Source organism: Esox lucius, chromosome 22 (assembly GCF_011004845.1).
Source record: "Esox lucius isolate fEsoLuc1 chromosome 22, fEsoLuc1.pri, whole genome shotgun sequence".
Lineage (NCBI taxonomy): Eukaryota > Metazoa > Chordata > Actinopteri > Esociformes > Esocidae > Esox > Esox lucius.
In genome coordinates, this window is record NC_047590.1 from 15,486,213 (window position 1) to 15,508,337 (window position 22,125).

General features: G+C 39.1%; 2 protein-coding genes across 4 annotated transcripts; one reads left to right on the forward strand and one right to left on the reverse strand.

Moving 5' to 3' along the window:
• Positions 1–386: 386 nt before the first annotated feature.
• nfkbiz (nuclear factor of kappa light polypeptide gene enhancer in B-cells inhibitor, zeta) lies at positions 387–17,792 on the reverse strand. Of its 2 annotated transcripts, none has more exons than XM_020042456.2 (12): positions 17,711–17,792; positions 11,160–11,260; positions 10,946–10,976; positions 10,766–10,860; positions 10,126–10,469; positions 9,772–9,877; positions 9,138–9,284; positions 4,313–4,376; positions 3,923–4,092; positions 2,571–2,681; positions 1,518–1,685; positions 387–1,224 (listed from the first exon to the last, which is right to left on the reverse strand). In XM_020042456.2, exons 2-12 carry the CDS (start codon positions 11,250–11,252, stop codon positions 1,171–1,173), a joined length of 1,383 nt encoding a protein of 460 aa, XP_019898015.1. In that variant the 5' UTR covers positions 11,253–11,260; positions 17,711–17,792; the 3' UTR covers positions 387–1,170. The 2 variants fall into 2 exon arrangements, with proteins under 2 accessions (XP_019898015.1, XP_010884410.1); XM_010886108.3 differs by lacking the exon at positions 17,711–17,792 and adding an exon at positions 12,759–13,149.
• eed (embryonic ectoderm development) lies at positions 16,994–22,113 on the forward strand. Of its 2 annotated transcripts, XR_002195932.2 has the most exons (12): positions 16,994–17,180; positions 17,742–17,894; positions 18,107–18,199; positions 18,354–18,545; positions 18,702–18,783; positions 18,956–19,047; positions 19,489–19,622; positions 20,555–20,660; positions 20,834–20,992; positions 21,189–21,262; positions 21,565–21,766; positions 21,965–22,113. XR_002195932.2 is itself a non-coding variant. In XM_010886106.4 (11 exons), the coding sequence occupies exons 1-11, from the start codon at positions 17,064–17,066 to the stop codon at positions 21,689–21,691; spliced, it is 1,329 nt and encodes a 442-aa protein (XP_010884408.1). In that variant the 5' UTR covers positions 16,994–17,063; the 3' UTR covers positions 21,692–22,113. The 2 variants fall into 2 exon arrangements, 1 of the variants encoding a protein (XP_010884408.1); XM_010886106.4 differs by having other exon boundaries at positions 21,565–22,113.
• The last annotated feature ends 12 nt before the right edge of the window (positions 22,114–22,125 follow it).

The window sequence follows — 22,125 nt, forward strand, 5'->3', positions numbered from 1 at the left end:
CCTGGAATATCAAATATGTTTTGCTGGGATTTTACTTTACCCAACTAATGATTGTCCCCAAAAGGCTTATTGGATTATAAAACCAAAGAATGTTAATCTGGGTAAGGTGGTGTGCTCTAGGCCCTCCTGTCAGCCAATCAGATGTTTACAGCAGTGTCTTGACATTACATTCCTTATTCACACACATACTGAGCACATCAAGTTCCAAAATAGACTAATGAAAATACATTGAAAATAATTGATTTTGTAGTCATGTTTAAGACATTACAACACAAACATCCACAGTCAGAAATGGAAACAAAGAGATGGTTTAAAACAATTTATTAGAAGACTTCCATATGTCACTCAGCTGTAGTATATCAAAATATTAAATTACTCTATTTTATTTAGTGTTAACAAATCTGATAATAGCAAAAACGATTAGTAAATTCATAATCTGACATCAACATTCCAAAAAAGATTACACAAAATCAATTACACTCAGTATTTAAATGTTCTTTATAATAAAGAAACATTTTGGAAAACAACGACTGCATAAACAATGATACAATATGCCTTAATTATTTGTGACTAGACAACTCACTAAATGTGTTAATAATGTTAACTACACTTACACATATATAAATAAAGGCAATACCCCCACACTCACACCATATCCAAGGAATGTATTGAGCTTCTGGTATGCAATCAACATTTACAAAACAAATCGAAATGACTTTAATAGTAATTAATTAATGAATTGTAATGAATTACTAATAGGATTATGGGGCAGGGTGTTTTTATCATAATTAAAGACATCCTTCCAATGCACTTTCACAAAATGGACTATTAATTAAAACAGTACCAAACAGTTGCAACAACTCAATCCTAAAATAAAAAATATTCATGCCATAGTTTTAACATGATGCAGATTCCAGTCCAATGTGTTTTATACTGGAATAACAGGTGAGGCAGCCTGTGGGCTCCACCAATTGTGGTTAACAAGCTCTTTCCATTGTCATAAAGTTTTAAAATAACATTCCCTTTAAACTACACAGTAGCGAACAACATTCACTGTTTCATTGAAACAACTGACATTTGCCATACAAACGATAGCAAATCGTTTTTACATAGACTGGACCGGACTGTCTAACTGACAGTGTTTCTAGACTGAGGATTACATCCTGCGCTCTACTTTGCTGAGGACCGAGCATGGTAGCCCTTCCCCTTCAGGATACGACGCACCTATGAGAAACACCAGAGGCACATTATTGCAATACAGTCCTTTGTTAAAGGAAGTGTAAGTACATGTTGGCCATCCAAAAAGCTAGCGACTGTCTTCAAGTCTGATTCTTTACTTGGCTTGCTAACACTTGAACTTGAGTGTTTTTCATGTTACAGTTTGGTATAACTTTCTTTTAGACCACTTTAATATTCCCATGTTTTTTTTTTTTTTTATCATTATGTGAAATCATTCATATGCTTTGGACCCAACACCTGTTTACTAGATGCGTGTGCAACATTTCCTCAATATTTACCTGGTCTCCAATGGGTCCTTTAGACACCAGCTGGGCCGGCTGCTCTTTCTCTAGGTTCATGGCGCTGGGGTCGCCCCCTTTCCTCATCAGCAGTTTTACAGCATCCACCTGAGCCAAGCGACCATGTATAGCACTGGCAATGTGCAGCGCTGTGTTTCCACTGAATGCCTGGTTAATGGGTTAAGAACAGTTTTTTGCTTTTGAAATTTTGCTAATAATGAATACATGTACTTCTTTTCATCCCAACTCCTAGCATACATTTTACTTTTGATAAAACCAAGTTATATAAGTTCAAACTCTTCTTGCTCATGCATGACTTTGAGGGTAAGTTCAAACCAGTAGACCATGAGGTAAAATAGTTAGCAATAAGGTAAAAGAGGCAGTGCTGTATCTTTAAGGCAATCGCAGATAAATGGTGTAGTTGGGCTCAACCCGATAAGAGTATTCCGGTAACTGCTCGATTTCCTTGCATATTTGACAATTTTAAAAAACATTCCAGGAAGTGTTCTCTTCAGACAATTTATGACCTATCCATTTTTTCTCAGTGCAATGTTATCTAAAACATTTTTATTTTGTGGACTGCATGACATTTGGAACTGTCCCTAAATGGAATATGTCCAAATATGAATGTCAGTGTGATTTAACCGAGCACTGACTCGTCCAGTAAATGTCAGGTACAGTTACTTGCACAGAAGTGGCCAAGCAGCCAAGCCGGAATAAAATCAAAGATAAAAACTGCTACTATAGTATGATACTAGTTTGGTTCACTGACACAATGGGAGGATTACGTAACACAAAATGCTGTCTTTTTATTAATGTGTGCCTCATTTACATATTTTTTATAAGTATAAGGAAAAAATATATTAGGGTGGGATTTCTACCTCCAGATGACTAAGAACAATGAACAAAAGGAGCCCTTATGTAAATGTTTGTCAGCTCATAATTTAAGTAAACATGCTGATTAATTCTCCTATGTTTGTTTGAGAGAAACAAGACCTCTCACTGACTGAATTTAAATAGACTAAGTCAGTAGACATTGTAGCAGTCTCCCACCTTGGCATTGACCGAAGACAGAGATCCTTGCTGGTCCAGGAAGACGCGTAAGAGCTCCACATTAGCCTCTTCCGAAGCCATATGCAGGGAAGTGCGTCCACTTTTACGATCCTGTTGGAAAAGGACAAATAAACATATTCAATTAGTATATTATGTACACATACATACTATTATTCTATGTTTGGACATGCCTACTCATTGAGTGTGCTTTGAACAGTTGAGACATGTCTGTTACTTGAACTCTGTGAAGCATTTATTTGGGCTGCAATATGAGGTGCAGTTAATGGGGTGATTTGTGAGGCTGGTTACTCTAATGAACTTATTCTCCTGCAGTAGATGTGACTCTGGGTCTTCCTTTCCTCTGGCGGTCCTCATGAGAGCCAGTTTAATCATAGCGCTCGATGGTTTTTGTGACTGCATTTAAAGAAACTTTATAAGTTCTTAACATTTTCTGGATTGACTGAGCTTTCTTCAAGTTGTTTCTCTTTGTTTATTTGAGCTGTTCTTGCCATCATATGTACAACAGTACTGACATAGTGATGGTCTTCTGTATACCAACCCTAACTAGTCACATCATAACTGATTGGCTCACACGCATAAAGAAGGAAATAAATTCCACAAGTCAACTTTTGACAAGCCTCACCTGTTAACTGAAATGCATTCCAGGTGACTACCCTATGAAGCTGGTTGAGTGAATGCAAAGGATGGTTAATTGAACCAGTCTACAATATGAAATATATTTTGATTTGTTTAACACTTTTGGTTACTAGATGATTCCATGTGTTATTTCATAGTTCTGATGTATTCACTATTATTGTACAATGTGGAAAATAGTAAAAATAAAAGAACACCCTTATTTGTGTCCAAACCTTTGACTGGTACTGTATGTGAGTTTTTATTATAAATACAGAATGTTACATATCATTATACAAACACTGAGAAATATCAGACTATGAAATGGGTTCCGTTGCCAAAGAACGATTTAGTGATAGATATTCCGACTCTAGCTTTTTTTTATCTTGCCAATTCCACTATGGTAAAAAGTCAACGAAATGCAGACCGTGGAGATAAGAAAAGCATGCGGTCATTGGCACATAGTCAAAGACTTTGATCTGACAATGTGTGTATTTGTCAAATCTGTCATTATTTGTTTACTGTAACAGGCAATGCGGTTCCTCACACCCGATTTGGATATAAGTTTCTGTTTTTGCTGCGTAGCCATTTCCCTCATCATTCCCTCAAGGGTTTCTGTGACATTTCCATGGTTTTAGACGAGTTGGATCTTTTTATGTTCATCCTATATTCATAGGAGTTAGCGAGGCAGCACAGGCATATACGACCAGGCAACTCACCTTTGTTGCACAGGAGGAACCCATAAGCAGGAGCATGCTGACACACTCCCCCAGTAGTTTCCTCCTCTGCACGAGCTCTGTTGCTCCAGGAGACTGGTGGGTCGCCATACAACTCAACTCATGAACCACAGCATTGTGGGACAGCACTGCTGTGTGAAGAGGAGTAAGGCCTGGAGAATACCGGGATGGGGCATTGGGGAGATTATAATGGGTGAATCATGTCAAATGGTTCAAGGTGTTGTTCGTGACTCAGCTTTGGGTAAATTGTTAGTTTTGTGGCTCGTTCAAATATTACAGTTTGGGAAACGCCCTGAGGTAAAATGTTATGGTTCATATCTACTGGTTCCTTCGGTCTGTTCTATGTAGCTGTTTTGAGCAGCTCTGACTCACCGTCGTAGTTGAATTCCTCCACATTGAGTTTTTGTCCTTTGCCTTTCATGGCTCTTTGGATGGTCTACAGGAGGAGAAAGAGAAAGGAGAAACATGTTGACCAGGGTCATTGGGAACGGATGTGTGGGAAGAGTCAGACTTCAATCACGTGTGTAAACTGTGCAGAGTACATCATTTTCATGACAGCAAGCCAGAGTATAGTTTTAGACCTCTAGGGCAGAAATTAGGTGCCAAGCTATCCACAGACACAAGCTAAAAAATTTATTCAGTGTCTCCGACAATGACAAGGACACCTGTTGTAAGTGTTAGCCAGTACCAGATAAGTGACAGATAAACAGGTGTTAATGATTGAGAGCCATAGCGTGCCACGCTCTGTTGGCGGTTAATGTTTGACGGGCCTCCAGTGTATTTGCCATGACCTCTTATCAAAGTACATCTGTTGCTGAACCAGTTTGAGTTGGAGAAAGGGGAATTTGTCCTACAGTTGTTTTTGAGGAAATGCTCTGTGATTGGCTGTCATATCGGTTGAGGAAGTTGCTGCTTGACATGATCCGTTTCGAGACACAGACAAACCTTGACATGAAACCTTGTTTTAAGTCAGATGCAACTACTGTCAGTGAACGTGCCAAGTCAACACAAACTTCATCAACAAACAGGAACAAACCGCCAATTAGAATATACATCAAAATGTCTACACAAAGTTGGTAGATCTGTTCTGATGATAAACACATCACAGATGAGTTCTCTATAGTTTATTTTTTGGCAATAGTGGAACTGCTCTACATTTGGAGATGACTGGGCAGAAATCATCCTGCGTTCATTTTCTACAGTCTCGGTCTAAAATTCCAGTGTGTAAAAAAAAGTCCAGCCCTCAGTGGTTTCACTTCTGGAAACTTACATTACCCTAAATGAATGAAGGTGCAAAGTCCATTTCATACTGTCTCAGTTTACCAGTGGTTCTCAATCAAGGTTGATTGCTTCATTCCCAAGGGGTATATGAGAAGAGTCTTGACACCTTTGACTTACATGTAAAATGCACTTCAGTTCCCTGGCAACCCAAACCCCTTGTTTCAGTCAAAAGCTACCCCACACGCACAGACTTTAGTTTCTTCTCAGCAATTAATCTGGAAGTGAGTACCCCCAAGAGGACTTCTCGACCGCATAATGACCTAACGATGATTGGTCCCAGAAACCTATGGTTTGGGCCAGAGTCCATGAGTCAGAACACACTTTAACATTCAAGTAATTTAGCAGACGCTCCTATCCAGAGCAATTTACAGAAGGGTGCGCATACACTTTATCATACTGGCCCGCATGAGAATCAAACCCGCAGGAGATACATGGGATTACACAAGGCGGCGTTCTCATAATGTGTCAATGGCACTGATACTCGGATTGATTTGTGATGATCCAATCTCTGATGACTGTTTTGCAAAACATTCTCTGGGACGTCACCACAGACAATTTCAATGATGGATGTCTCGATGGAAGAATGTAGCAAACATACAACTGCAGAATATTTCAAGTCAAGACAAGTGCTTCAGGGGTATTCTTGGGCCCAAAAAAATTCAGTGGGTGGTACAGTAACCAAAAAGGTGAGAAACCACTGGGTTAGGCAAAATAAACGTATTCAACTGTTACATTTGTAAACTGAATATTATTCTGCATAATGTTAACTTCAATTAAACCTACCCTGTTTAAATTAGGAATTATTTCACAAGAAAGAGATAAGAACCACTCATCCTACAGAAAAAGTAAGTACACCCTCTTTTTTTCTGAAATATCTTCAGGTAACCATTTCCTGTAACTGTGTATCAGTCTCTTATGTCAACTGGGAGGAATTTTTGGCCTCTCTTCTTTACAGTACAGCTTCAACTGTATAATGTGTGATGGCTTTTCCATAGGATTGAGATTTGGGCTTTGACTTGGCAAATCAATAACCCTCCTTTTTTTTGCCTTTCTCTTGGAGCTATGCTATTCTGTTTTGTGTCATTGTCCTGTTGCAAGATCCATGTTTGGTTCAGTTTACATTTTTTGGTCTTGACGCAGTTGTTGTACAGAAAATATAAATTGTGTCTTGAGAGCAGAGGCCTCCCATCTAGGCCAGGCTTGTGCAGTGTCTTTCTGACCTTCCATCTAGGCCAGGCTTGTGCAGTGTCTTTCTGACCTTCCATCTAGGCCAGGCTTGTGCAGTGTCTTTCTGACAGTTGAGTCATGCACTTTGACTTTGATTGTGGCAAGAGTGGCCTGTAGATCCCTTGATATTACCATGGTCTTCTTAGAGACTTAAATGAGCATCTTTCAGTCAGCTCTTGGGCTGAATTTGATTTAGGTTGCCATTGGTCTGTTGGACATCGGAATGATGTACTTCAAATGATTGGGAATTACTTTGTAACCCTTCCCAAACTCATGGACATCAATAACCACTCTTCTGAGGGTCTCAGATATGTCTTTTGTTTACTATTTCATCACTATTTCCTTAAGGTGTCACGTCACATTTTGACAGCCGTGGTTTCATATATTTCATACCATAACATAATATTTCTAAATTGGGGACTAGGGCCAGAGCTTAATATCCTATAAAATTCACATTTTCAGTATTCTATGTGATAGACGCATAACTCTTTCAGTAGACGGCCCCCAGAATGATCCGACCAAAGTGTTTTTAATGCAAAACATTTGTTGTCCAATTATAGCAATCTACAGCAATACAACATTACTACCAACACGGACTGTTCAATAGTTTCTGTGCTTTGAAAACAGTGTTCATCCTGTGATGATGTTTGGAAAAATGCACATAAATGAAGGATTTTACTTTCAAGCTACTCAAATCATACTCCTACAAGCAGTAACCAGGAACTCAAGTCTAAACAGTTTCCTGATTGACCAGTAAGCCAGATAGGAGTATTTTGAAATGTATTAATTGAATCAGTTTGAATACCAAAATAGTAGCGATCAGCAGGACAACAGAATCTCCGAGAGCGTATGAGCAGTTTTTGATGGCGCATTAAATTGCATCAATGCCGACAAAATATTATCAAATGCTTTTCTGGATATTTGTTTTGGTAATCCCAAATGTATTTCTGAATTACAAATGGCACAGTATATATACATTATATATGTACTGTGAGTGTATATATATATACACATACATATACATATACACTCACCTAAAGGATTATTAGTAACACCATACTAATACTGTGTTTGATCCCCTTTCGCCTTCAGAACTCCCTTAATTCTACGTGGCATTGATTCAACAAGGTGCTGAAAGCATTCTTTAGAAATGTTGGCCCATATTGATAGGATAGCATCTTGCAGTTGATGGAGATTTGTGGGATGCACATCCAGGGCACGAAGCTCCCGTTCCACCACATCCCAAAGATGCTCTATTGGGTTGAGATCTGGTGACTGTGGGGGCCATTTCAGTACAGTGAACTCATTGTCATGTTCAAGAAACCAATTTGAAATGATTCAAGCTTTGTGACATGGTGCATTATCCTGCTGGAAGTAGCCATCAGAGGATGGGTACATGTTGGTCATAAAGGGATGGACATGGTCAGAAACAATGCTCAGGGAGGCTGTGGCATTTAAACGATGCCCAAATCGCACTAAGGGGCCTAAAGTGTGCCAAGAAAACATCCCCCACACCATTACACCACTACCACCAGCCTGCACAGTGGTAACAAGGCAGGATGGATCCATGTTCTCATTCTGTTTACGCCAAATTCTGACTCTACCTTCTGAATGTCTCAACAGAAATCGAGACTCATCAGACCAGGCAACATTCTTCCAGTCTTCAACTGTCCAATTTTGGTGAGCTTGTGCAAATTGTAGCCTCTTTTTCCTATTTGTAGTGGAGATGAGTGGTACCCGGTGGGATCTTCTGCTGTTGTAGCCCATCCGCCTCAAGGTTGTGCGTGTTGTGGCTTCACAAATGCTTTGCTGCATACCTCGGTTGTAACAAGTGGTTATTTCAGTCAAAGTTGCTCTTCTATCAGCTTGAATCAGTCGGCCCATTCTCCTCTGACCTCTTGCATCAACAAGGCATTTTCGCCCACAGGACTGCCGCATACTGGATGTTTTTCCCTTTTCACACCATTCTTTGTAAACCCTAGAAATGGTTGTGCGTGAAAATCCCAGTAACTGAGCAGATTGTGAAATACTCAGACTGGCCCTTCTGGCACCAACAACCATGCCACGCTCAAAATTGCTTAAATCACCTTTCTTTCCCATTCTGACATTCAGGTTGGAGTTCAGGAGATTGTCTTGACCAGGACCACACCCCTAAATGCATTGAAGCAACTGCCATGTGATTGGTTGATTAGATAATTGCATTAATGAGAAATTGAACAGGTGTTCCTAATAATCCTTTAGGTGGGTGTATATACAGATTTATACACACACACACACACGTGTGTATATGTGTGTGGGTATATATATATATATATATATATATATATATATATATATATATATATATATATATATATATATACACACACATATACACACATGAAATATTTTAAGATAAGCATTGTTGTTAATGAAACCACGCTGCACTGGAAACCATGGCCCAGACCAATGGATCACGCTTGGTGACCAAGACAACTGAATTATTATGACAAAATTCATGATTCCCCATTAGTTTCTGTGGTCATGATACTATACTTCTCTATTTTAACTGCTGAGGTTGAGTGTTTGCAGGATTGCTTCAAAGATGGGTTACAATGACGAAAAGGCTGGAACAATGTGATCAGGTGAAATACACAGCCCTACTGGCATGGCATCACACTCAAACGGGTCAAAGTGTCAAAGGGCTGACCTGGAGAGTGAGAATGTGGCCCTTCTCTGCACACACATGCAGAGGGGAGCGACCCCAGCGGTCAGCGGTGTTGATCTGAGCCCCCAGACTCAGCAGGTCCTGTACTATCAGATGTTGATTGGCGGCAACACTCAACTGAAGTGCACTCTGTGTACAACCACAAAAAAAGACAAGAAAGAATCCATGTTGGAAATCCTTCACAGATTATTATCACAGCTTTAATGAAATCACACATGCGACCAATACCAAACCAACAAATAGCTACTATGTCCTAGGCACTAATGTGTGTGTGTGTGTGTGGGTATGTGTGAAACCCATAACTGTGGTTAAACTGGAATGCAACAGTTTAACCACAACAGCTTGGGGACATATTCTGTCTCGTTTTTGAAAAAATGCTAAGGATGAAATTGTGGTTAAGGTTAGGCATTATGGGTTAAGTTCAGGGTTAGAAGTTACAGTAAGGTTACGTTCAGGCATAAAAGTGATTGAGGTTAATTAAGGGCAATCAAATGGTGTGACCATTTAGATAGTGAAGTAAATGTGTGTTTGTATGTGTGTGTGTACACAAACCTACGTGTTGGTGTCGGGACAGGGGTCAATTTACAATTGAATTTGCATGAGCTGAACTCCTTACCTGACCATTGTGTTCTTTCATATCCAGCATACCAATTTTTGCCATCTTGTCGGCCAGCACAAAAGCCACAGCCCTTCTGCCCTGTGCCACAGCTATGTGCAGGAATCTGTTAACATGCAGATTATCAGCCCTCCAACCAAAATAAGTTAAGGGGTTCAGAAAGCTAGTGCTGGCCCTGCTCAGATAGCATATAAACATGTTGTTGGCAATGTCTAACTTCAACAGAGAAAATTAGTTGGAAAAACAGCAGTTACGAAACACATTCTAAAGACTGGATAGAACTGGAGATGCCGCCGGCTTATTCAAAAATGTCTAAAGCTGTTTTTTAATCATTTACCCCCCACTCAAACTCACGTGTCTCCATCGTCATCCTGGCTTGTGAGCATCTCGGGGGTGAAACTGGCCAACTTCTTCTCTTCCTGTTGGATCTGCCATTGAAAGAAGGACATTGGCTCCCCTTCAGCAAACTGAGCCAATGGACAAATGCTGTTTGGGGAGAGTTGAGGTGTAAAAGCCTGGGGGATGTAAGAGTTTCCAACTGCATGTGGGAGCTGGTTTTGAGGGTAAAGTGACTGACAGCCGACAAAGCTGAAGGGGTCTGGGCTGGTCTCTTCAGGGGAGATCTCAGATTTCATGGACTCATATCCCAGGTCCAGGATGTCAGCATCGATTGTGCTTATGTTTGGAGGGCTCACAATCTGAAAGACAAGTGGATGGCAATTATTCAAGTACATTATCTTTTAATAAATCAACACTTTTGTTGGAAAAGATTAGTAGTTCTTTCAAAACCAGCAGAATTCACGAGACAAACCTGCAAAGCACATGCTTATAGTGCCACATGACCTGCCTAAAAATTTAATTAGTTTTTCATTAGCTAAAACACACTATGATCTGGGGCCATAAAACCTGTTCTACATAGAGCCTAAACATAAAGGATTGTGCTGAAAGTTCAAGGGTATTGAATTAAACAATATAACCACAAGTAATAAATTACCTGCATTCCCTTTGAAGTACAAAGTCTTTTAGCAGGAAAATCTGTTATCATGCAGTCTGCAGTCCTCTTCTGCCCTTGGAGAAGGGCTATCAAGGCTACAAGATAACAAACAAACTATTTTCACATCATCTTATATTCATGTATTTTTGGGGAATGTGGTCAATACCATTTCAATATTACCTGTGCATTCTCCCTCAGGATGCTGATGAACCTGAAAAAGAGGAGAGGATTGAGCGATTCTGTAGTTTAATCTTTAATTATTATACTACATATATGCAATATTTACATCTGAATCGACACACTAAATAAAATAGATCATAACAATAAAAAAAAACTAGTCCCAATTGTCTGGGAACCTGATTAACAATAACATGATAAATGTATTTTCCTGTACCCTGTGGTTGCGGCGTTTCTGCATGATCAGTTCTTTCACAGTATTCTTCACACGCACACCTTGGAAACGTTCGAAAGACCGCACCTCACTCATGGAAAACTCTGCAATAGGTATGAACGGTTATAAACAATACCGGTGAGAAATAAACAACAAAATATATCCAGGAAATGTAGAATAATAATAATAAGTTGTGTTGAAGTTGTTTTGGTCAATGTAAAAGTCAGCACTTAGTAGCAGGACAAACACAGTTCATCCGAAATCTGACTTAAGATTTCTATCACATCGCTCAAAAACTCCGTTGTATTCCACAGGGCGTGGAACTTTTACGCACAAAAAAGGCGAGACTGGCAAATCCAGATTAATCGTTGACAATGTTTTCTATGTAGCTACAGATGGTCAGATCTAATGCGTGAATAGTCGCAGTCCATCTCAGTCATTCTTAATATATCACATTCTCTACATTTAATAGAATAGATGCATTTAGGTTATGGAAGTGTAGCTTAACAGGCAAGATACCGACGTTCCCCACACAGATGTTTTCAAAAATCTCAGACCTACAATCTCAATATACCAGGCATTCTCTGAAATTCAAAAATTGTCCTTTGAGAAGTTCTGTGTTGATTAAGGAATCAGTTGTTGATTAATGTGACTAAACAAATGATATATTATTAATTGAGAGAACGTGTAGACCAATGAAAAGAAAATGTGTGCATTGTTCTCCACCAACCCTCGATCAAGAATATATAATTTGTATTATCATGGCATACTTATTGTAGGAGCTATTGAAATAAAAACGTTCTGTCAAATTCTGAAATGTGAATTTCTTTTTTTTAAAGGTGTGCATTTCCCTTCATTCTCCCCTGACTCAGAATATATACTTTGCATAGGCATGGCACACTTGTTGTAGGAGCTATTGAAGCTTGAAGTTGGAAGATTGCATTTTGTAGACAATTTGAACGCGCCCAGTACCAGCACCAACCCTAAGCTTCCTTCTCGGTCGTAAGTTCTGATGTACTGTGCTGTGGCTCTGAATTTTTCCACTTGGTTAAAACGTAGGTAAACACGCAGCTTTTTAATCACAATGAGAACTTTTCTGGAAAGAGCTATTGAGATTTGAGCAATAGAATGTCTGGACAATATACAATCTAAAACAAACTTCACTGTGGTCAAATAAAAGTCAGCAGCGCAAGACTAAATCACATTTACCAAATAACCACAGCACACTTGAGAAATGTATTTCATTTTCCTATTTTTCTAAAGTGTCTTCAATATTTATAAGTCTGAATGATTTGGGGACCTTTGAACGTTTTGAGTAGGTGAGGTTGAGCGGCGACTGGTGTGGGAAGAATGGAGCTCCAACGTCAGTTAAATAGCATGGTGTACAGTTAGACTACAGCGAATAACATCTAAAATTCGAGTATTCTCACATGTTTAAAGATTCAACTCTGTTTATGTGTCTTGTTCCAGTATCCATAAGTGGCCTAATCTTGATTATTATCAGATAATATGAAGTATAGCCTACAGCCTATTCAAATGTATAGTTAAATGTATGTAACCTGCTTGAGATTAAGTTATATATATTTTAGAGGTGTATTTTACCTTTTGTATCAGTACTTGCTGTTGATGAAATTGGGCTTCCAACATTGCCTGAGGCATCAAATTCGTTTGGAGTACAGAAAGAGTTGTTGAGCTCCATAAAACAGCTATCCGGATAAAAAGACTGCATATAAACTGGGCTCGTCATAGCAGTCCCTGGATTCAAAGTGTTGAAGCCGTTGTAGATAACTCTGTCGATGATCATGTTTAGTTCCGATCTGTAGATTACTTGGCTATAGTATTGCGCTATCGTCTTCAGAATAGACTACTGGCTCTGTATCAGAATGGCTGACAGAGTAGTCTATGACTCGGTGGACGCGTAACGAAACCAAACGGAAGACAACGAAACATGAAAGGCATTTGTCCAATAGAAGCTCTTTTCCGCTGCTAAACATGCACCTGTTTTCTACGTATGTTCTCGTAGTCTAGAATGACATTCTTTCACTTACATCTCAGTGTATTGGGTCCATGTACTAATGGTTAATTCCATTATTTTCATTTTTGTATGTAGAGAAAGACAAAAAACAATTTGGTTTATATATGTAATGCTTCTACCTTGGGTTTCAAGACCCGAGTAAATTTAGTTTAATATTTATGTACTTTGTGATCCTTAAAACCAGATGAAGGTAGAAAGCAATGTATACAGTTAGATTTTTAACGAGAACCGAACACTTCCTTTAGCGGAGTCCAAAAGTATGGTTGTCTTGCGCTTGGGTGGTTTAGGGTTCGTCATAAAATGACATAGGGATGACTGCGTGCGAGTAACACTTACACTATTCACTACCTTGAAATCGAAATCATGGTATATACATTTTATTTTTGTCAATAGATTTCTATCTAGATGACATACAACTAAAATCTCGTGTATTTTTGTCACTGACCGTCCTTGTCTATACTACACCTATTAGATTTTCTATTTTAAGTTCCCTGTTTTTATTCAAATGTATTCTTCTATAAATGTATATTGCTGGAATACAGAGCCATACATTATACATTTGTCACGGTCCAAATACTTTTAGCGTTCACATATGGGTGTTAAGGGAAATTGTATATTTTATTAAACCTTGTATTGCGAAAATAATGTAGATGTCCAAAGCGGTTAATACCTTGCAATCCACTTGCAAATTAAATTTGAAAGCAGTTGAGTTAAAAAAAAAAATCCATATCTTTTAACTAATAAAGTCTGCCCCACTGAATCCTTCCCTTATTATAATGACATTATATGCCCTTGCCATTGGCATATCATTTCGTTACAATGGTCTGGGGCAAGGGCATGTACAATAGAGTAAGCAAGAGATCAATAAGTTCCACCAAATGACGTGAAATATATCAAGCTGCATAGGTGTTCACCACATGTGATACGTACTACGGAGTTGAAATCTGTTTTATTTTCGAGATTTAACAGACATTCACATTCGTTCCTCCGTTCAGGCTCCCTTCCACATTTAGGGACCGTGGTAAAAGGGTAAACCAGGTAATCGCCGAAATGTCTATTGACGAATATAGTATCATTATGGACTCTCATCAACATCAATCCACATGCTAAATACTAAACCACACTTCATATTGTCAAAAAGATCTTTACTGATTTATTACTAAACAATAAATCAATTGAAGTATGTTAAATTCTGTATTTCTTCTATATCGTTTTCAAGGATTGGCATAGAAACTTCAAAACTGGTGTATATTATTCTAAACATAGCTGGCCTACTTGCTCAAGCAATTCTTTGGGGAAAAGGCCATTATGGATTTATTAATAATCAAATAATCAATAGAAACATATTTAATTCTGTATTTATTCAATATCGTTTTCATTGATTGTCATTGGAACTTCAGACGTGGTGTACATTATTATTGAAATAGCTGGCCTACTAGTTCAAGCTTTGCTGTGGTAAAAAAGTCATTATGGATTTATTAATAATCAATAAATCAATAGAAACATCTCTAATTCTGTATTACTTCAATATCTTTTTCATTGCTTTTCATTAGAACTTTTTCATTCTAAAAATAGCTGGCCGACTTGTTCAAGCTTTGTTTTGGTGGAAAAGTCATAATGGAATAATTAATAATCAATAAATCAATAGAAAGATCTTTTTCAATATTGGTCACATGTTTCCATTGATTTATTGATTATCAATAATTCAATAAAGAGTTTTTTTCACCAAAAGGAAGCTTGAACAAGTAGGCCAACTATTTTCAGTATATTACACATCAGGTTTGAAGTTCCAATGACAATCAAGGAAAAAGATATAGAAGAAATACCGAAATAAACATGTTTATATTGATTTATTGATTATTAATAAATCCATAATTATTTTTTTAACCAAACCAAAGCTTGAACAAGTAGGCCATCTATTTCGAGAATAATATACATCAGGTTTGAAGTTCCAATGTCAATCAATGAAAAATATTTTCAAGAAATACAGAATTAATCTTGTTTCCATAGATGTATTGATTATTAATAAATCCATAATAGCTTTTTCACCAAAAAAAGCTTGAACATGTAGCCCAGCTATGTTTAAAATAACATACACAAAGTTTGAAGTTGCTATGAAAATCGTTGAAAAAGATATAGAAGAAATACTGAATTCAAGTTTTTCTATTGATTTATTGATTATTAATAAATCCATAATGACTTCAACCAAAACAAAGCTTGAACAAGTCGGCAAGCTATTTTTAGAATAATACACACCAGGTTTGAAGTTCCTTTGACAATCAATGTAAACAATATTGAAGAAATACCAAAATAAACATGTTTCTATTGATTTATTGATTATTAATAAATCCATAAATACTTTTTTCAGCAAAACAATGCTTGAACAAGTAGGCTAGCTAAACCTGAATAATATACACCAGGTTTGAAGTTCTCTTTGACAATCCTTGAAATTGATATTGAAAAAATACAGAATTAAACGTTTTTCTATTGATTGATTTATTATTAAATCCATAATCCATATTATTAAATCCATAAATGTGTTTCCATTGATTGATTGATCATTCATAAATCAATAAAGAACAAGTATGCCAGCTATTTCAAAAATAATACGTTCCTATGGCATTCATATTTTTTTTTTTAATAAATACAGAATTTAACATTCTTCAATTGATTGATTGATTAGTGATGATTCAATAAAAATATTTTTGACAATATGACGTGTGGTTTAGTATTTAGCATGTGGTTGATGTTGATGAGGTTCCATAATGACACTATATTCGTCTATAGGCATTTCGGCGATTACCTGGTTTACTCTTTTACCTCGGTTCCTAAATGTGGAAGGGAGCCTGAACGGAGGAACGAATGTGAAAGTCTGTTGAATCTCGAATACAAAACTGATTTCACATCAGTCTGTGTATGTAGATTGATAAATTGTTCAGCCGGTCCAATGATCATATTGCATCTCAGGCAATTTGACTTAAAAGGAATAAGGAGTTACGAAATTGTCACTTTAATTTTTAATGAGGACCAGGCATTTTTGACAGAGGTATATATTTTGCGCGTGTACAGAAGCCATATTGTATAGGAAAACCTGTTCATTAGTGAGCACACTGTAACACATTATTACATGACAGTGTCATCATTAGTGTTCTTAAGTTGATATTTATTATAATGGCCCCACTATTATATGGTTCTTTAGCTGGAGAAATATCACGATAATCAACTGATGGGATAGACCACTGACAAGAAATGTTGCCTAATAATTCCTGTATCAGGCAAAAACTTTATTTAATTAGAGTGGCTTTCCCAAAGCACCATTTTACATGATTTCCTTGCATGATTGTAGATCAGATATGGTCGAATAGTATGAGAATTGATGTCTTGTACCAAATTGGTAATACTTCACATGAAATGGATGCACACATACCCTCAAATTAAAGTAGATTATGTAGATGTTACACTTGCAACACATTTTCACACAAATTCAAGCTAGATATTTCTCCACTGTGCTCTTTTTCTTCCGGATAGGAAGTGAATACATATTTTGCATACTGTAGGTGTGTAGAAATATTCTTATTTCTAACCTGTAATAGGCTAGTGATCGTTGTTCTCTAGACAGTCCAAGAAAATTACTGTGTTTATTGGGTAATTTAACGTTTATTAAGTCATAGTCTAACACTAATTCTCAATTGTTCTTAATTGATCATAAAAATAATGAAAACAAAACAATGTATTCGTAATCGCACAGTAGGTGGCGGAATGCACACTGAATGAAGCGAAATCGCTTTTACCTATGAAGAAGAAGCGACAGTTGAGCCGGAAGTGTTTCTTCTCCGCGGTCGCGCTATGATTGAATCGGAGAAGAACAGAGGATGAGGAGGGACAACATGTCCGAGACCCCTATCGAAGCGGGAAAGGAGATGCCGACAAAAAAGCAGAAATTGAGCAGTGATGAAAACAGTAATCCCGATATCTCTGGAGATGAGAATGTGAGATTTTGTTCTGTTTGTATAATTTCCTATTTAACAATGAAAAGCTAAGTTACCTAGCTAGTATCGGTATTACTTTACTGTACGTAACCTACTAGTTTAGTTGTGCAGTTCGTGATGATAGCTGGGCCTTGTACTTAACCAACGCAAAACTGTTGTGGTTCTTCGACTTTTAAGCGTTCTGTAGGCATAATGCTGAAAGTCTCCCTATCACGCGAAACAACACTTAAGCTATTATAGATCGTTTCAGTTACTGTATCTAGCTAGCTAACCACTGTAGCTATTCTCTCGCTAGCGTTAGCGATCTTAGGTACTGTGCAGGAATCCCTCGCTCTGTCATCCGATTATCCAAATCAGTAACTAGCAGTTGTGCGGACAGTAAATCGTTTTTCTGATCTTCTTAGACAGGTTTTAATGCTTTCAGTGGCATGCAATCCGACTTAGTTTCGGCACTCGGGTAACGAACAGTGGTAGTAGAATATGCATTGCAGGCTGGAAAAATAACAACCAAAACATACGAAATAACCTACATTTTATGGCACCAAACATTTGTGTTTGTAGGATGATGCTGTCAGCATTGAGAGCGGGACCAATGTAGAGCGACCAGACACACCCACCAACACAGCCAACGCTCCAGGCAGGAAGAGCTGGGGCAAGGGAAAGTGGAAGTCCAAGAAGTGCAAATATTCATTTAAATGTGTCAACAGCCTTAAGGTGAGCTCATGTTAAAATAGTATTTCCAATACTTTTTATCTACAGGCATATCACTTCCCATAAGCTAGTTTGTATTTTGGTTAGAAATGGCATCTGTAAACATGAGGGAACTGACACATTGTGAGTCAATGAGTTCACAAGGATAGACTACTTCATCACATGACCATAGGCCTACCTTAACCTAATGTGTTAATAAAGTACTCTCCACACAGGAGGATCATGGCCAGCCATTGTTTGGGGTCCAGTTCAACTGGCACAGCAAAGAGGGAGACCCACTGGTGTTTGCTACTGTGGGGAGCAACAGAGTGAGTATATATGACACGTTGAGCCTCTGGCATGTGTAACAACTAGTCCGATGTCACGCGAATGTGTGCGCCTATTTATTTTAACCGGAACATGTCAAATACAGAGTTAACCCTTCTGCCACCTTGCACCGCTGACTGTGGCATCGTTCGCCAGGTAACCCTGTACGAGTGCCATTCCCAAGGAGAGATCCGACTCTTGCAGTCGTATGTGGACGCCGACGCCGAAGAGAACTTCTACACTTGCGCCTGGACCTTTGACACCAGCACCAGTCACCCTCTGCTGGCCGTGGCCGGCTCACGGGGCATCATTCGGGTGATCAACCACATCACCATGCAGTGCATCAAGGTGGGTGGAGGAACCTGTAAGTGGTTCCATCCAAATCTCTATCAAACGGGAGGTTTTTGTTTTAAATGACTGCCATCGTGGAGGTTAGTTGTGCCACTTCCGTAATACTGAGAGAAATACAATTTCAAATGAATTCTTTTTTGTATTTTCCTTCAGCACTATGTGGGTCATGGGAATGCTATTAATGAGCTCAAGTTTCACCCCAGGGACCCCAACCTCCTGCTTTCTGTCAGCAAAGGTATAACAATTCACTGTAGCAATTCTGAAGATATTTCCTCAAATGAGAACTTAACGATACACTGCAGCTATTGTAACGATCAGTGTATTTATGCCATCCCCAAAATGACTAAGTATTATAAATGATCTGTCAAAAGGTAAATTTCTCATCTGCTTCGTGTTTTTGCTTCCAGACCATGCACTTCGTCTTTGGAACATCCAAACGGATACACTGGTGGCCATCTTCGGAGGTGTAGAAGGCCACAGAGATGAGGTTCTCAGTGCAGTGAGTCCATTGCTAATATATCCCCCTACTCACTTTCTTGAACAGTAGAAGTGAGAGAATTTCACAAATGGACATATCAAAAATGGCTATCTGATATCAGTCACCGATTTTTACATTTAACTTATTTAGCAAAAACATATTCTGACTTAGTGCTTTCATCTTAAGATCACTAGGTGGGGCTGTGTAGTTCTTTTTTGTTAGAGTTACCTTTTGGGGGAATGGGCAAGAACTCTGGTGTCATAGCTTTGAAGAGAAACTGGCTCCAGAGCAGAGAAGAGCTTCAAACGGGCTGTCCTCCTGTAGGAGTGGAAGGGCCAAGAGGTGTCAGAACAAAAAGCTTGGGTTGGAGTTGATGTTTGAGGAGTACGATAGGATGTTGTCCAGTGTCACACAGGGTCAAAAGGAGATTTTTGATTTAATAATCAAATCTCTCCGCTCAAGGACTTTGACCTGCTGGGGGAGAAGATCATGTCTTGTGGGATGGACCACTCTCTGAAGCTCTGGAGGATCAACTCCGAAAGAATGCAGAAAGCCATTCACGGGTCCTATGAATACAACCCCTCCAAGACAAACAGGTGAAAAGATTATGGCCATAAGCATATGTTATTTTTATCATTTAGCAGATGCTATTTTCTGAAATGACTGCCAGTTAGTGCAGTCATCTTCAGACCGATAGGTGGGACAATAACCCAACCCTGTAATTGTAGGTACAGTTTACACCATGAAGTGGCTATTCAATGAATCTGGCACTAAAATATAAAATACTATGAGTATAAGTGGAGCTGATTTTTCTAACGTATGTACTGAGACATAATGTACTGAGACCGTGTGTTGTTTCTTGAGACACATCAGCTTTTGCTGTCCCACAACATAGCAATTGGTGGATAATCACACCAGATACGTGTAGGAAGGTGTTTTGTTATAGATGATTAGTTGGTTGACTAATCCGATTAAGCCAATGTCTATTGAGGCTGGGAATTTCTCAGCACTAAGAAAAGCCAAGTTTGATGGATTATTCCTCTGATTTGGGAGGAAGCCTGTGGGAATAAGCCACATTTTAAACTTTAAAGTATGTTGTTTCTAGTGGGCAATGTTCATTATAATTGGCGACACGGTATTCAAACTGGATAATTACAATCAAGTACTTGAAAAAGTTAAGTCCTTATTGGCATACCAATTTCTGTAGGAACCCTAATCGCAGATTTATTTGACTTGAAAACGTTAGCCATTTTAAAATGTCAGCTCAGTGAAATTACCTTTAGCCACTGAAAGCATTGCAGATATTGCTATGAGAACGATGCAAGTCTCACAGTCCCACACAGCATCTGCGCATGTGCACAGGTTGGCTTCCCGCAGTTACTGCATGGCCAATGCTGGACCAAAACAGCTGAGTGTAGAATTGCACATCAACGCTCTAGTCGCTGCGGAAGGTGGTCCACTTTGTGCTTTGCTTTGTGCTTGTATGTGCTACAGCCGAATGTACCTTCATCTGATTCTTTTTTTGCAGACCATGGGTCTCTCAGAAGATTCACTTCCCTGACTTCTCTACCAGAGACATCCATAGAAACTATGTGGACTGCGTACGCTGGCTTGGAGATTTGATTTTATCCAAGGTTAGCCCATCTGCCATTTTAGCACCCACAACATGAATTTATTCACCTTCCATGCCTTCGCAGCATGGCAACACTTCAAACATAAATCTGCTTCCTGTTATGGGCCTGTGGATCCAACTGTGACCCGCTTAACCGCTCACATCCCTCTGTTCTGATCCTCCTGGCTTTCCTAGTCGTGTGAGAACGCCATAGTGTGTTGGAAACCAGGAAAGATGGAGGACGACATCGACCGCATCAAACCGAACGAGTCCAACGTGACTATCCTGGGTCGCTTTGAATACAGCCAGTGTGACATCTGGTACATGCGCTTCTCCATGGACTTCTGGCAGAAGGTGACGATAACGTTCATGTTTTTGGGACTTCGCGTTAGTATATCTGTAGGACGTGGAGAAGGCTGTGCTATATTTCCCACAAGCAGTGTAACCAAAAAAATGCTTTATGTCGAAATGATAAGGAAAATAGATGCAAACTTAATGTAATTTCTATCTGTATAGTTTGACTTGTGAAATACTACATACTGTCTTACAGATGTTGGCTCTGGGAAACCAAGTGGGGAAACTGTATGTGTGGGACCTTGAGGTGGAGGATCCTCACAAAGCCAAGTAAGAGTCCCCGCCCCCTTAAGTTCATCTATAAAGGATGGCTTTGAGAAACTGCTTTGCAATCGGAAGCACCTACAAAAGTTTAATGACTGCAAGATGCTTTTGGGAAACTGGGCACAGGACAGTGAGTAGGAACACTTGACTTCCTGTTTCACCAACCAAAGGCGTACACTTCATCATGGGTTGCGTTCATTATACATTGCTGTAACAATTGTTTGTTCATCTGCACTAGAAAGCCCAACCCCTGGAGTTCCCTGAGAAAAGCCAACACTCCAGGTGATAACTCTCGCTCTCCGTTTCAGGTGCACCACCCTCACCCTCCCCAGGTGCACTTCCGCTATCCGACAGACCAGCTTCAGTCGCGACAGCAGCATCCTGATCGCGGTGTGCGACGACGCCTCGATCTGGCGCTGGGACCGCCTGCGGTGAGGACAACGTCGGCCTAGTCCATGACTGGGCTGACCGGTCACTTTTGCTGTCAGAAAAACCAGAGACATTTTCCAGGTACACGTTCTGTGCTTCGTTTGCACAGATGTTTCAGATCTTTCTGTTGTTTAGGAAGCTTGACTCTGGAAGCTATCCAATGTAACGGTGCTATGTTCTGCACAGAAAGATGTGTATCTGAAACACATTTAATCTTTTCTGATTTCCTTCCCTGGATTATACCTACACCGTTTTAAAACCACAACGGTGAAATGGAAGATGCAACATTTTGGGTGGAGGGGATGGGGGAACCGCCTGCAATCCCGGAGCCCTTCAAGCTTATTTCTGCCACCTTGCTATTTACATGTAGTCCCCCATTGCTTGCTTTTGTCTTTTTAATGGGCTTTAATAAAAGCTATTTTTCCAAGGATGTATTGTGT